This window comes from Trachypithecus francoisi, unplaced genomic scaffold (assembly GCF_009764315.1).
Source record: "Trachypithecus francoisi isolate TF-2019V2 unplaced genomic scaffold, Tfra_2.0 Lachesis_group1, whole genome shotgun sequence".
Lineage (NCBI taxonomy): Eukaryota > Metazoa > Chordata > Mammalia > Primates > Cercopithecidae > Trachypithecus > Trachypithecus francoisi.
Window position 1 is genome coordinate 140,422,628 of NW_022681454.1, and position 15,312 is coordinate 140,437,939.

General features: G+C 38.4%; 2 protein-coding genes across 3 annotated transcripts in view; both read left to right on the top strand.

Moving 5' to 3' along the window:
• Window positions 1-6,674, top strand: part of SMARCA5 (SWI/SNF related, matrix associated, actin dependent regulator of chromatin, subfamily a, member 5) — a 42,743-nt gene extending 36,069 nt beyond the window's left edge. For both annotated transcript variants that reach the window (XM_033215361.1, XM_033215362.1), the window contains exons 22-24: window positions 253-465; window positions 2,304-2,411; window positions 5,421-6,674. In XM_033215361.1, the coding sequence (XP_033071252.1) occupies window positions 253-465; window positions 2,304-2,411; window positions 5,421-5,486 (387 nt within the window). In that variant the 3' untranslated portion in view covers window positions 5,487-6,674. The remainder of the gene's footprint in view (window positions 1-252; window positions 466-2,303; window positions 2,412-5,420) is intronic.
• A 5,718-nt stretch (window positions 6,675-12,392) lies between these two features.
• LOC117084954 (putative inactive beta-glucuronidase protein GUSBP11) lies at window positions 12,393-14,471 on the top strand (the record flags this gene model as incomplete). The annotated part of the gene is made up of 1 exon (XM_033213340.1): window positions 12,393-14,471. A coding segment is annotated over one exon (504 nt), but the record flags the coding sequence as incomplete, so codon positions are not given.
• Window positions 14,472-15,312: the final 841 nt, after the last annotated feature.

The following is a 15,312-nucleotide window of genomic DNA, read 5'->3' on the forward strand; positions in this document are numbered from 1 at the left end:
CTGAGTCAGAGCCACTAAGATTAGCTTTTTACTAAGCAGAATCAGAAAGTCTTAGTCTGTATTTCTCTTTATAATGATAATAAAGACTATAAAGGTCTTTCAAGACAGAGGTTATATAAAGCAATTGAGGTGCTCTGGATAGAAAATTCTGATTTGAAATACAACATTTCAGCTAATTATACTAAAGCTGCGTTTGAAATACAGATTATATAGCGTTTGTATTTTATATAATACAAAATCTGACTTTCATAGATTGGACGGTACAAAGCACCTTTTCATCAGCTGAGAATATCATATGGTACTAACAAAGGAAAAAACTATACTGAAGAAGAAGATCGTTTTCTGATTTGTATGCTTCACAAACTTGGATTTGACAAAGAAAATGTTTATGATGAATTGCGACAGTGTATTCGCAACTCTCCTCAGTTCAGATTTGACTGGTTTCTTAAGTCCAGAACTGCAATGGTGAGTGCTCAGGGCTTTTTTGTGTACTGTAGCCAAGTTCAGAGTAAGTGTCATTTTTGGTATTCTTTAAGGTGACCTTAAAAAAATGTATGAAGTAGACTTTTGTTGCAATATTGTTAGTATCATAAAATCTAATAGCAGGGATAACTTACAAGTTTATTGATCCCATCCTTTAATATCTTACATCTTTAAACATCACTATATGATAAGACTAGCTTTTCAAGTTCTAAGTGGGAGGAAGTATCAGTTTCAACTTCTGAGTGTTAGGACTTTTTGGTTTTTCAAATGAACATATTTCTATAAAGAAAAATGGTCCTTGCATTCAGGCATCTGCATACTAGAATGCTGAATATGGATTATTTTAAGATGGCTTATTGTAGTAAACACTATTTTTGTACTGATTTAATGCTAGGTTTTGTTTTTATTCCCAATGTCTGGCTAACCATTTCTGACCAAATAGCCCCATTTCTAATAACCTAAAATTTGAATACAGAAAAGTTTAGCTTTGATGGATTGCTCCTTTTCTTCCTTATTTCACCACCATTGAACTTTGAGCTTCAACTTGTTTTCTGCCAGATGAGGATAATGCTAATAAGTTCTGTAGTCTTAAGTTTGGGATATTCTGGGATAAGCAAAGTTTAAACATCTTTGTGTTTGTTTATAGTTAAAGTAAAATGTCACTTTGTAAGACAGTGGATAGTAAGCAGTATTTTCATGTTTGACCACTGAAATTTTTATTTCACTAGACATCACTATTTTGTGATACCCAGGTTTGAGAAATATACTAAACTTAAATACATGAAGCTACTTTGAAGATAAAACACTGTGTAAATATATAATTAGAGAAAAGACCCAGTTGCTGAAAGCTTGTTTCTTCTTAAGTGGGAACAATTTATAGAGTTAATAAAGAATAATTTTATAGTGATTATAACAAGACAGTGCCATGTTAATTTACCTAGTACAGTACTATAACTTAAAACTCTGTTACTTCTTAACATGTTCCATGTTAAGATGCACAAAAAATGATTTTTCTATCTCTATATACTATTTCTAAGCCTTGTGTGGTGTATTCTATAGAGTAGTATTTTAAAATCATTTTACTGTAGTTGTGTGTGTAGTAGTATCACTTAGTATAAGAAAAAAATAATTTTGCCCTATAAGAAAGGGAGCTGCTAACCAGCAGCCATGCAAATGGACTTCTCTTTCTTTCAGGGTTATCTGCTACTTCTACGTTATACTTTAAATCTTTTCTGGAGACTGTATGTCCAGTTTGCCAGAGAGAGATGAGGTAGAACCTATCGTAGACTTCCGTGGCTGGTTTTCCAAAATTGGGAAACGTGCCATGTGATTCATTGACCACCATAATTCTAGTGATACTTTGAAGGGAAAGATTATACACACCTGTTAAAGTTCTTGTTTTTGACCCTCACATACGTACACTATTAATATTAAGTTCTTGTTTTTGACCCTCACATACGTACGCTATTAATCTATTTAAGTTTTGGATATAAGTAGCACAGTACTTATCAGACATAAACACTAAGTAGCAGTATTGCATATGTTGTGAGCTGTTCATTTTTATTGCTTTAATTCCTAAGTGAAGGAAGAATTTTTGAAGAATACACAGTAGTTTGGCTTTAAAGGTGTAAAAACATTATTTACAAATATCTTGCTTTTAATCTTCATAGCATGAATTGTGTATGAAAATCTTTTTTTTTTTTTAATTAGGGATGTATTAGTGGTTTTATATTATCCTATTAAAACATACTTTGTTTTAAAATTGAAATCATGAAACTTGTAGATGGAAAGTACATGTACTATGTGTGTTTATAATTTAGGAGCTCCAGAGGAGATGTAATACCTTAATTACTTTGATTGAAAGAGAAAACATGGAACTAGAAGAAAAGGAGAAGGCAGAGAAAAAGAAACGAGGACCAAAGCCTTCAGTAAGTATTCATGAATATGTAAATATGTGGATAATGTAAATTTCTCCTTTCTAAGTATTTAACACTGCTTGGCTGTCATTGATGTGTTAGTCCCTGCTGTGCACCCCATCCATTGCCTTTACTTTTTTTTTTTTTTTCCCTTAAAGGGGAACCCAAAGTCATAATTTGAGATTCTTCCACTTTCAAATTTAGGTAGTGGTATAAATTTTTTATTTTTAGTTGTTATGAGTGGGTATATCTATTTATAGGTTATGTGAGATATTTTGATACAGGTATGCAATAAGTAATAAGGACATCGTGGTAAATGGGGTATTTATCACCTCCAGCATTTATCCTCTGTTACAGTTTAACTCTTAGTTATTTTAAAATGTATAATTAAATTATTTTTTGCTGTAGTCACCCTGTTGTGCTATCAAATACTAGGTCTTAAGTCACTCTTTGTATTTATTTATATCCATTAGCCAGCCCCACTTTCCCCCACCCCCACGACCTTTCTCAGCCTCTGGTATCCATCCTTCTACTCTCTATCTCCATGAGTTTAAATATTATAATTTTTAGCTCCCACAGATAAGTGAGAATATGCCAAGTTTGTCTTTCTGTGCCTTGCTTATTTCACTTAATAAACTCCAGTTCTATCCATGCTGTTGCAAATTATAGGGTCTCATTGCTTATGGTTGAATAGTATTCTGTTGTGTATACATACCATGTTTTCTTTATCCATTTGTCTGTTGATGGACACGTAGGTTGTTTCCAAATCATGGCTACTGTGAATAGTGCTGCAGTAAACATGGGAGTGCAGATATCTCTTTGATACACTGATTTTTTTGGAGGGGGGGTGTATACCTAGGAGTGGGATTAGTGCATTGTAGGGTAACTATATTTGTAGTTTTTTGAGGAAACTCCAAATTGTTTTCATAGTGATTTGCGTTCCCGCCAACAGTGTATGAGGGTTCCCTTTTCTTCACATTCTTGTCAGCATTTGTTATTGCCTGACTTTTGGATAAAAGCCATTTTAACTGGGGTGAGATGTTACCTTATTGTAGTTTTGATTTGCATTTCTCTGATGATCAGTGATATTGAATAGCTTTTAATATGCTTGTTTGCTATTTGTATGTCTTCCTTTGATAAACATATGTTCAGATCTTTTGCCTGTTTTTAAATTGGACTGTTAGGATTTTTTTCAGTAGAGTTGTTTGAGCTCTTAAATATTCTGGTTATTAATCCTTTGACAAATGGGTAGTTTGCAGATATTTTCTCCCATTCTGTGGGATGTCTCTTCACTTTGTTGTTTCCTTTGCTGTGCAGAAGCTTTTTAACTTAATGTGATCCCATTTGTCCATTTTTGCTTTGGTTGCCTGTGGGGTATTATTCAAGAAATCTTTGCCCAGTCCAGTGTTCTGGAGAGTTTTCCCAATGTTTTCTTGTAGTTTCATAGTTTGAGGCCTTGGAGTTAACTCTTTAATACATTTTGTTTTTATTTTCGTATATGATTAGGGATGGGGTCAAGTTTCATTCTTCTGTTTGTGGGTATCCAATTTTCCCATTACCATTTATTGAAGAGACTGTCCTTTCTCCAGTGTATGTTCTTGGTACCTTTGTCAAAAATGAGTTCTCTGTAGATATATGGACTTATCTCTGGATTCTCTGTTCTTTTCCACTGTTGCACTGATCTATGTATCTGTTTCTATACCAGCACCATGCTGTTACTATAGCTCTGTACTATAAGTTAAGTCAGGTAATGTGATTCTTCCAGTTTTATTCCTTTTGCCTAGGGTGGGTTTGGCTATTTCTGAGTGTTTTGTGGTTCCATATAAATTTTAGTGGTTTTCTTTTCTATTTCAGTGAAGAATGCCATTGGTATTTTGATAAGGATTGCACTGAATCTGTGGATTGCTTTGGGTGGTATGGACATTTTAACAATACTGAATTTTCTAATCCATGAACATGGAATATCTATTTTTTTGTGTCTTCAATTTCTTACATCAGTGTTTTGTAGTTTATCATAGAGATCTTTCGCTTCTTTGATTAATTCCTGGCTATTTTATTTCATGTGTAGTTACTACTTTTTATTTTTCACATTTTTCACTGTTGGCATAGAAATGCTACTGTTTGTTGTATGTTGATTTTGTATCCTGCAGTGTCACTGAATTTGTTTGAGTTCTAATAGTTTTTTGATGGAGTGTTTAGGTTTTTCCAAATATAAGATTATGTCATTTACGAATAGGGCAATTTGACTTCTGTTTCCAATTTAGATGTCCTTTATTTCTTTCTCTTGTCTGATTGCTGTAGCTAGGACTTCCTTGAAATACTTAAAAAGTACAAATTTAGCTTGACTGGGTTGTGTGGGAAAAATCACATCTTGATGATATGGTAGTCCTTAATATGGGGCTTCATGAAAATCTGGGAACGTATGTCTCGTAAATGCCAAGTGTGTACACATCTCATTGGGAATACAAGTTATAATTTTAGAATAGGAAACATTGGAAAAGCAGTGGTATTATGACTTTTACTGTTAGTCTCTAAGCTTTGATTGATTGTTTCAGTGATGTTTTAGCAACGTGAAGGCAAATACTTTAAGGGAAAAAATGTTATTTAATAATAGTTAATTTAATAAAAAATGGTTACTTTATAAAGTCATGAGTAAATGAATATCTCTGGATAATATTTCATATTTATGTAACTGCCTTTTAAAAACTCAGGTGTTTCTTATTACTCTTTTGGGAAGCATGCATTTATTTGATTCTGATTTACTACTGTTAATTGTGCATTATTTTTATAATGTCATTATTAACATTAAACTTTTTTATTCTGTAAGTAAAATAAGTAGGTAAGATTATTTGGAGGCTGTATAGTTTGCTTTGAAAGATTTATATAGCCTGGGAGAAAAATCTCATATACCTATTAGTTTGTAGTAGTAGTTATTACTAAAGTGTTATAATGTGTCTATTTTTTTTTATATTTCGTATTTATATGAGTCTTGTGAAAAGTAATCCTTTTGTCTGTTTGTAGACACAGAAACGTAAAATGGATGGAGCACCTGACGGTCGAGGAAGAAAAAAGAAGCTGAAACTATGAATATGTTTTTGTTTCATAATCACTAACTTTAAACCAGTAGTTCTTTAATTTACGGGTCTTCATAAGATGTACTGTACAATGCTCAATTGTTATGTCATTTAAAGACATCAGGTTCATCTGTTTACTGAGCTAGAAACATAGTATGTAGTTTCACTTTTTTAAATGCAACAGCTGTGCTGAAATTTTTTTATCATTAACACTTGAAGTAATAAAATAGGCTTCATTTATTACTAAGTGTTTCATTTGATTTATTTTTCTATTGTAGTTCCATTTGTGAAGATTGTGACTTTTTGTTTATTAGCTATAATTTCTACACTTGTAAGGTTTAAAAACAAGTTAAAAAGAAAATTGCAAATAACATTTGTCCCTTTCAGTCTTCACTTAGTTGTATAATTATTTTAATTCACTTTGCCTTTGCAGAAATTTGGGTATTTTCTTTGTAGTGCTATTGAGTCTCATCTGGAAAGATTATATAAATTGCATTCTCCTTGCTTATGTGGGTAGAATGGGAAAAGAAGGCAAGACAAAGTATACTTAAATTCTATGCATATTTCTGTTACGCTTTGTTTTTTTAGTTGATTCTGAAATGAATACGCCCTATTCTTTTGAAAGAATGGCCTTTTAGTTGTATAGCCAAAGACATTTAGTATTTTACGATTCCTTAAGGTATTACTGTACCATTTTGTAAAAGGAATATTATTATTATTATTTTTAATTATTTGGTAAATATTTTGTCATATGACCTTCTGAAGCAGCCACAACTTAGATAATGTCAGAACTAAGGTGATTTTTTTTTTTTTTAATTTTGAAAGAGCCAGCCAAAATGAGGTGTGAATTTGTCATACTGTTACATTGAAATTGGTAACAAAATGTATCCCCTCCCATTTTGAGTTTTAGGGTAAATGAAAATTTTATTGTATTTTAAAGTAATTTCTAAGTGTTAGCAAGACTGACTGTAATTCCAGTTTCTGTTTTCTATGGACAGACTTGATAAACTGGAGACCCTAAAGCAGGAATACCCAAATTATAGTGTCAGGATTTTAGCTGTACCAGAGGCCTTTATGTGCTACACATAATTTGTATAAAATTTTATATGTGCAGATTGGGTACATAAACAGTTCTCCATTTTTCTAAGGGAATGCAATAAATGTAGCATCGTGAATAAATATAACTTTTATAATCTGTAAAGTGGTCTTTCCATTTCTTTAATTTTTTTCTCAATTTTTATTCACTTTTTCCTTTAGGACACTTTTCCCTTAATTGGATATCTTTCCCTTAAATTTCTATTAGTAGTTGTTTTCATCTGCCCACATGTAATTGAAGATTTTTTAAAAATTTTGATACCTGCAGTATTACTAATACTGCTTAATTTCTTGAAATGTGGAATTGCTGCTGTTAATATCAAGCAAAACGTAGTGTTCAATTGTAATTTGAATTTAGTGCTCCCTCAAAATTAACTTTTTAAATACTGTGTTAGATTCTTAACAGTTAAAGGTCTAATAATGTGTGAGGAATGGTTACCTTTTTCATGAAAGGAAGAATTTGTACGAGTTATGACCTCAGTTTGGAAGAAATTGAAAAAATGTAAGGCTGAAGAAAACTTAAACGGAGGTCACAAAAGTGATGTTTTCAAGAAGAAGAGAAACTGGGAGGGAGATACACGGAAATGCAAAATGAATCAAGTGTAGTGCTAGCCCTGAATGCTTAGGGACTCAAATGGAAACTGTGAAGGGAAACTCACTTGAAAAAAGCGTGAACCAGCTAGGCCCTGCCACTGTGTTTGACCGAGTTCACAAATCTGTTTTTTTTGTTTGTTTTTTTTTTGAGACGGAGTCTTGCTTAGTGGCCCAGGTTGGAGTGCAGTGGCCGGATCTCAGCTCACAAATCTGTTTTAACCTGTCGCTTCCCTGTCACCTCTGGCTTTCCTCTCCTGCTAAGCTTTGTTTCCTGGCAGTGATTAAAATCTTCTGTCAGTGCCACAGCTACTACTGCTACTGGAACTGCCATAGCCACCTTGGTGTCACGGTTTGGCAAGGTATTGGCCTCTACCACCATAGGGGCCAGAGCTTCTGCCTCCAAAGTTTCCTCCCTTCATGGGTCCAAAATTTGAAGACTGATTGTTGCCATTGCCAAAATCTTTGTAGCTTCCACCACCTCCAAAATTGCTTCCATCATTACCATATGTATTATAGCAATCCCCACTGCCACCATATCCACCACCACCACCATGGCTGCCACCAAAGCTACCACGATCACAGAACTTGATGACTGTATTTGTGACTAATTATGTAATAGGTTAGTCTCTGTTCTGTGGAAAGTGTAAAGCATTCCAACACAGGGTTTCAGTGCAGCATTTTTTGTTTTGTACCCATGCTGTTGATTGCTAAATGTTTTAATAATCTGGTCATGATACTGAATATATGTCTTCTTTTTTTATTTAACAAAGCATGAAAGATTGCTTAATTGTACATCTGACAAAGTGCTGGCGGCTATTATAAAGTATAATTATTATTACTACCTTTTAAGAGACGGGGTCTTGCTCTGTCACCCAGGCTGGAGTGCAGTGGTGCGATCACAGCTCACTGCAACCTCAAACTTCAGGGCCCAAGTGATCCTCCCACCTCAGCTTCCCAAGTAGCTAGGACTACAGATGTGCACCACCATGCCCAGCTAAGTTTTCTTAGTTTTTGTAGAGATAGGGCCTTGCTATGTTGCCCAGTCACGTCTCAAATGCCAACCTAAGGCAGTCCTCTTGCCTCTACCTCCCAAAGTGCTGGGATTACAGGTGTGAGCCTACATTTCAAAGTGCTGGGATCACAGGTGTGAGCCTACATTCCAAAATGCTGGGATCACAGGTGTGAGCCTACACCACACCTGGCCTACATTTTAATTTTTTCATAAAGTTGAGAGAAGCAAATCCTAAGCATAGAGTACAGGTTGAGCATCCCTAATCAAAAAATTGAAAATCAGAAATGCTCCAAAATTTGAATGCTCAAAGGAAATGCTTATTGGGGCATTTCTGATTTTTGGATTAGGGATGCTGAACTGATAAGTATAATGCAAGTATTCTAAAGTCTGGAAAATGCTAAAAACACTGCTGGATCCAAGCATTTCAGATGATTGCTCAGTGTGCTCTTTGAGTATTTAATATATGCTGATTGTTTAAACTGATCTGGATTTAATTACATAAATGATCTTTGGCTTAGTGCCTTTCTTAAAAATTTCAATTTTAAAAAGCATTATAAAACACCCCTGTAGTTTTCCAGAAAATTTTGAGTGAAAATGAAATTTCATCTTGTTCTATCCCTTTTTTTTTTTTTTTTTGAGGCGGAGTCTTGCTCTGTCGCCCCGGCTGGAGTGCTGTGGCCGGATCTCAGCTCATTGCAAGCTCCGCCTCACAGGTTTACGCCATTCTCCTGCCTCAGCCTCCCGTGTAGCTGGGACTACAGGCGCCCGCCACCTCGCCCAGCTAGTTGTTTTTTTTGTATTTTTTAGTAGAGACGGTTTCACCGTGTTAGCCAGGATGGTCTCGAACTCCTGACCTCGTGATCCGCCCGTTTTGGCCTCCCAAAGTGCTGGGATTACAGGCTTGAGCCACCGCGCCCGGCCTATCCCTTTTAATCTAAAAACAAATCTTTTTGAAAGAATGTGCTACTATATTTCAAGCCAGTTGTTTTGGAGTAGAACATTGCTAAAAAAAAAACAGGTACTAAGGAGGGTAATTTAAACAAAGTAGATTAATGACACAAGGATTGATGAACTCATAAATCCTAATGAATGGAATGCTAGAAGACAAGTATTAACAGAGTAGAAAGTTTGAGGTACATAGCTGTTACCAAAATATATCCTTACTTGTTGGAATCTGACATGAAGATCAAAGGTGATGGCATCCCACAAATGACAGATAATGGGCAAAATATATTCTTGGTGTGGAGCAGTGCTGCCGAATTAACTTCCCTGTGTACATCCCAGAATCGTTTTGGATCTGTTAAGGTTTTCATTAGAATGATTCAATAGGCTTTTGCAGGATTAACTTCACAGTAGTTACCAGAAAAAGCTATGCTACAAGAATGAAAATTGAAGAACAAAGACCGAAATGATGTGATTCTAAATGAAAAAAATAAAGAAGTGGAATAGTTTCTCTATAGGCATAGGAGGCAAAGCATTGTTTCAGAAGTGGACTGGCACCTCACCTGAGATACTCAAGACTGGCAGCATGGGTCTCCATTATTTGTTATCACTGAGATTCCCTTGTGTCCTGAGAGATTCCCTAGCTCTAACGACAGATTTTTAGGGGGTGGGTAATGAGGCTATGAGAAGATTGAGGATCTAGGTGCTTGCCTCTAATTCTACAGCATAAAGGTGTGTGGCTCTTATCTCTAGGACACCAATATTTAATGTTGCATATCATGTATCTCCAGTACAAGAAGGAAGTTTATCAGAATTTAGTTAATGTTGGAAACTTTGTAATACAAACAATGTAAACACTACATTGACAAAAATATTAATAATTATGCATATAGTTTGCTTACTATAGAAATTCTTGTTTTTGATGTTGGATACAACCCAAAGGAGTTTTGATGTATATAGATGGTGAATCAATTGGGAAAAGAAATAGAGATAAGTAGAGATTATTTCAGTTCATTAAACTTTTGAAGTCCTAATTTAGTTCATGTGATTATTTGTAAATTTTTCTTTATTAGTCTTCCTCGATCATTGAAGAACCCAGGATTCAAATACAATACTTAATGGAAACACTTTTTCATCCCTAACTAAATCCTGGCCTGCAAGCAGAATTCACTGTGAAATCTGAGATGAAACCCCAGGGCTATTATGCTGGCCAGTGGAAGGTTGGTTCACCCCTCGAGAGGTGACATTAGAGTGGTCTGCAGACATCACTGGAGTGGACAAAGAGATGCCTGGGTGGTTGGGGAAAGGATAGATCATAGACAACAGCAGCCTCTTTCTAGAGCTCGGTTGCAATAAACACCATGGTTACTCATCAGACACACTGGAAGTTCTAGTTCTTCCCATGTTTCAAAACTAGAGAATTCTAGCATGGACTAAGCACTGCTTTTGTAGACCATAGGTATTTCTCCATGGCTGTTTGAATTTTTGGGAAAGCTCCTGTGTCTCATGCAGACCAGTGACTTTTGAGACAGAATCTTACTATTGTAACCCAGGTTGGAGCGCAATGGTGCGATCTAGGTTCACGGCAACCTCTGCAACCTCCGCCACCCAGGTTCAAGCAATTCTGGCTCAGCCTTCTGGATAGCTGGGACTACAGGCACGCACCACCACACCTGGCTAATTATTGTATTTTTAGTAGAGACAAGGTTTCACTATGTTGGCCAGGCTGGTCTCGAACTCCTGGCCTCAAATGATCTGCCCGCCTCGACCTCCCAAATGTTGAGATTACAGGTGTGAGCCACTGCGTCTGGCCTGATGCAGAGTGATACTTTCTTGAGTGAGGCAGTGCTGTGTCTAGAAGCAAGGCTTAGCTGAGTGAGACAGTACTAGTTGCCTTCAGAAGCGGATCTCTGCCCTGAAGTTTACCACCAGCCTGCTTTCCTTGATGCGCATGCTGGCTGGGTGGAGGGATCCTGAGTGGAGGGAAAAAGATGCAGATGCTGGCTGGGTGGAGGGATCCTGAGTGGAGGGAAAAAGAAGAATATAGATGATACAGATTTACTGTGCAAAGGCGGAGTTCTTAACGGCTCTTCCTCACAAACAGGCTGGTGATTAGCTGACTTTCAGACTCCTTTCTACGAGGTGGCAAGGGGTCATTCTAGCTTTGCAAGGAATAACTTTTTTTTTTCATTTTATATTCCCTTTAATCCCAGCAGATGGATAGGTTTGCTTTCTTAGTATGCTTTCCAGTTGTAGAAAGGTCTTTTCTCTGGTTACTGGCTTTCCCCCAGCCCCCTATTTTTTGTGCTCCTCCTCTTCCCCAGCCACCTCTTTCCCTGGGAGCAAACTTGAGAAAATTAATGGCACAGGTCTTGCAGAATACTCCTACCAATCTAAGTGCTGCAGATGCCACAGTGCTTTCTTCTCACCCATAATAGTCGTAAGTTAGAGGGAGCTCCTTCAAGAGCACGCTGAGTTTAGTTTCTTCATAGCAGGAATTAATCTTTAAAAAATTATCATTGGGCTCCTTATTGTACCTGGACAGTACTGGGACTGGGTGCTTGATAAGATAATGAATAGTTTAAGTAGTTACAGTGAAACCACAGGCACCTGTAGAGGTCTCCCCAGGCTCACCTTGAAGCTCTGATTGGCGCCTGCAGACGGATGGCGGTGTTATGAACAAAGGTGAGCTGCAGCTCCCACCGCAGCTCAAACGCTGCCAGCTACCAGCTGCAGCTGGGAGTGAAAGACTAGAATACGGAGAGGTGCAGGCAGTCACTTAGGACGGGGCCGGGTTTAACACCTGAACAGTGGTGCTAGAAGGTCAGAGTCTTCTAGGTACATGTTGGAAACATCCTTGATTGTCTAGCACCAAGACTTTTAGCCCAGGAGGACAAATCATCCCTTTGGGTATTTGTAATTGTTCCTCAGTTCAAATCTCTTGGTTTTTTTTTTTTTTTTTTTTTTTTGAGGCGGAGTCTCACTCTGTCGCCCGGGCTGGAGTGCAGTGGCCGGATCTCAGCTCACTGCAAGCTCCGCCTCCCGGATTTACGCCATTCTCCTGCCTCAGCCTCCCAAGTAGCTGGGACTACAGGCGCCCGCCACCTCGCCCGGCTAGTTTTTGTATTTTTTTAGTAGAGACGAGGTTTTACCGTGTCAGCCAGGATGGTCTCGATCTCCTGACCTCGTGATCCGCCTGTCTCGGCCTCCCAAAGTGCTGGGATTACAGGCTTGAGCCACCGCGCCTGGCCATCTCTTGGTTTTTAAAAAATACTTTTCCTCGGCGCGACCGGTGCATCACGTCGCGCGCGACCAGTCCGCAGGGCTCCTCCTGCGCTGCTCTTAGCCCCGCAGACGGCGGCCCAGCGGAGGAGCGGAAAGCATGGTCTGGGGGGCGGCGGACGCCTGGTAGGCGCTCTGGCCGCTGTTGTGGGGCTACGTGCTGGCGCTGCAGGGCGGGATGCTGTGCCCCCGAGAGAGGCCGTTGCAGGAGCGCAAGAAGCTGGACGGCCTCTGGAGGAGCTTCTGCGCCTTCTTCGACAACCAGTGTCGTGGCTTCTAGGAGCAGTGGTATCCGCGTCTGCTGGGAGAGTCGGACCCCATCCTGGACATGCCGGTTCCCTCAGCTTCAACGACATTGGCCAGGACTGGTGGCTGCGGCATTTTGTAGGCCAGATGTGGTACGAACGGGAAGTGACCCTGCCGGAGCAATGGACCCAGGACCTGCACACAAGAGTGGTGCTGAGGATTGGCAGTGCCCACTCCTATGCCATTGTGTAGGTGAATGGGGTAGACGCGCTAGAGCATGAGGGGTCTATCTCTCCTTCGACACCGACATCAGCAGCTTGTTCCAGGTGGGGCCCCTGCCCTCCCACCTCCGCATCACTATCACCATCAACAACATGCTCACCCCTTCCACCCTGCCACCAGGGACCATTCTCGACATGGCCGACACCTCCACGTGAGTACCATCCTGCCTCCACCACATGCGCCCACCTTCCTGCCCCACCCCGTGGGGCATTACTTTAGGGTGATGTAAGAACATATCAGTGACTTACAAATTTTGTAAGTAATTAAGAAATTTTCAGTGAGAAGTGTGGAGCTGAATATTTACATGAACCCTTCAAAAAGTGATAGTTAATGGAATAAATGAAAATAACAGGAGAGACTTTGTTGAAAGAAGACAAAATAGTCAAGGAAGTGATAGAGGATACAAAAGAAAGATGAAAACTTACATTCATTTAATGTCTACCATATGCCAAAGACAATATTATTATTTAGTTTTTATAACCACAACATTTGGTGGATATGATGACTTCCATTATATAGGTTAGGAAAGTAAAGCTTAGAGGCTTGTGAACCCACTAGTTTGAAGTTGTGTAGTGAATAGGTGGCTGAGTGAGAATTCAAAACTGGAACAGATTTGCTTGATCCAGAATGATTTTATTGTCCATGCATTTTCTTCTACATTGTACTGCCTGTAAAGTGGCAGTCAGTTATGGGAGGAGACCCAGAATGTCACAGGTTTTGAAAGTTGCTGTGGAAAATTTGGAAAGAGGCATTGGTTTTAACGACTGATACAGGTGAGTGAAGAATGACTTTGGAGAGAACAGTTTTCTTCAATGGCATGGTAGTGTTTAAAACAGAATTTGATGGTAAAAAAATGTAGAACCAGTGTGTGTAGACTCATCGATGGAAAAGTTTATTTGTAAAATATCAGAGGAAAATTGTAATATAGATTTGTCCATTCAAACCCCCTGCCTCTCCCCACAAAGTCCAGATTCTTACTACATTCTTTGATGTAGCCAATATACAGCAGTTGAGTTCAATTTTGGCCCTTGTTTATGTGTATGCTAAAGAAAAATAACAAACCTAAGTATATGCCACTTAAACAAGAGGATGTGATTATACTATGAAACACTTTTGACCATAGGAATATAGCAGTGATAAGGCAAGATAGGTCTTAACTCTTGCTGTCATTTGCTGCCATTGTTTGCCAAAGGTCTAGCACCCATCTTCAGAGGAAAGTCAAGAAATTAGTGCTCAGATGGTGGGATGAATTCCTGAATTACTGTTGGCTCTAGTAGTTTCTTCAGATCAATTTTATAGTTTCTTTAGAACTAGAAAATTAGTTCTCAGAATGGCACTTGGCCACCCAATGTGTATACTGCAATTACTCAACCAGCTGCTTGAAAGCAAGGGGCAACAGAGAAGTCAGCTACTGGCTGACCTCAGGCAACAGGAATTTTGATGATACTCCTTGGTCAAATCCTTCATTTAACATACATTTATATAGAACCTTTCTGTGTCAGACACCATTCTAGGTACCATAGATACAACAATAAAGAGAACTGACAAAACTTCAGCCTTCATGGAGTTTATATGCTAACACATATGCATAAACAAACACATATAAAAATCCAGAAAGTCATTACTGCTGTGAAGACAACACAGAGTAAGCAGATACTGATATTGGGTTGTTGCCTTAGGGTGGTCAGCAAAATTGTTTCCAGGGAAGTGACATTTGGATGATGTAAGAGAGTTAACCATCAAATATCTGTGTGAAGATCTTTAGGAGGAGTGGGGGAACAGCAAGTGCAAAAGCCCTGTGATGGGAAAATGCTTGTTATGTTTGAAGAACAGCAGTAAGACACCATGGCTGGAGTGTAGTGGGGGAGGGAGAGAGAGGTGGGAAATAATAATGGAGACTTAGTGAGGGCCACATCATGTGAATAGAGCTTTTGCAATCCTGTAGACAGGAAATATGTTTTGATTTTTCCCTAAGTCCACAAAATAGTTTGTGATAGAAAGCCATCGAAAGATTGAAAACAAGGGAGTATTATTTGTAACCTCAGTTGCTGTTCCATGCAGGCATAGGAAATAATAATGCTTCCTTGCTCCATATCTATTGCTGAAACAGTTCTCCATGATCTCTTTAGTCTGAGGACAAATGACATTTTTCTGGTTACAAGACAAAGGGGATATGCCATCCTAGGCATTGAGATTGGGAAATATCAAGCATGCATGTGACTGCCAAGTATTAAAACCCATTTTCTGATGACCACTAGGATTCCAGGTATCAGCCCATAAAGTGAGCTTTTTCTGAGAAGAATGAAAGATGGCAGGCAGAAATGATTGAGCTAGTAAAGAGGACTGAGGCTTATTGTTAAAGTCTGGGGCCTAAAAATGTCAGGGT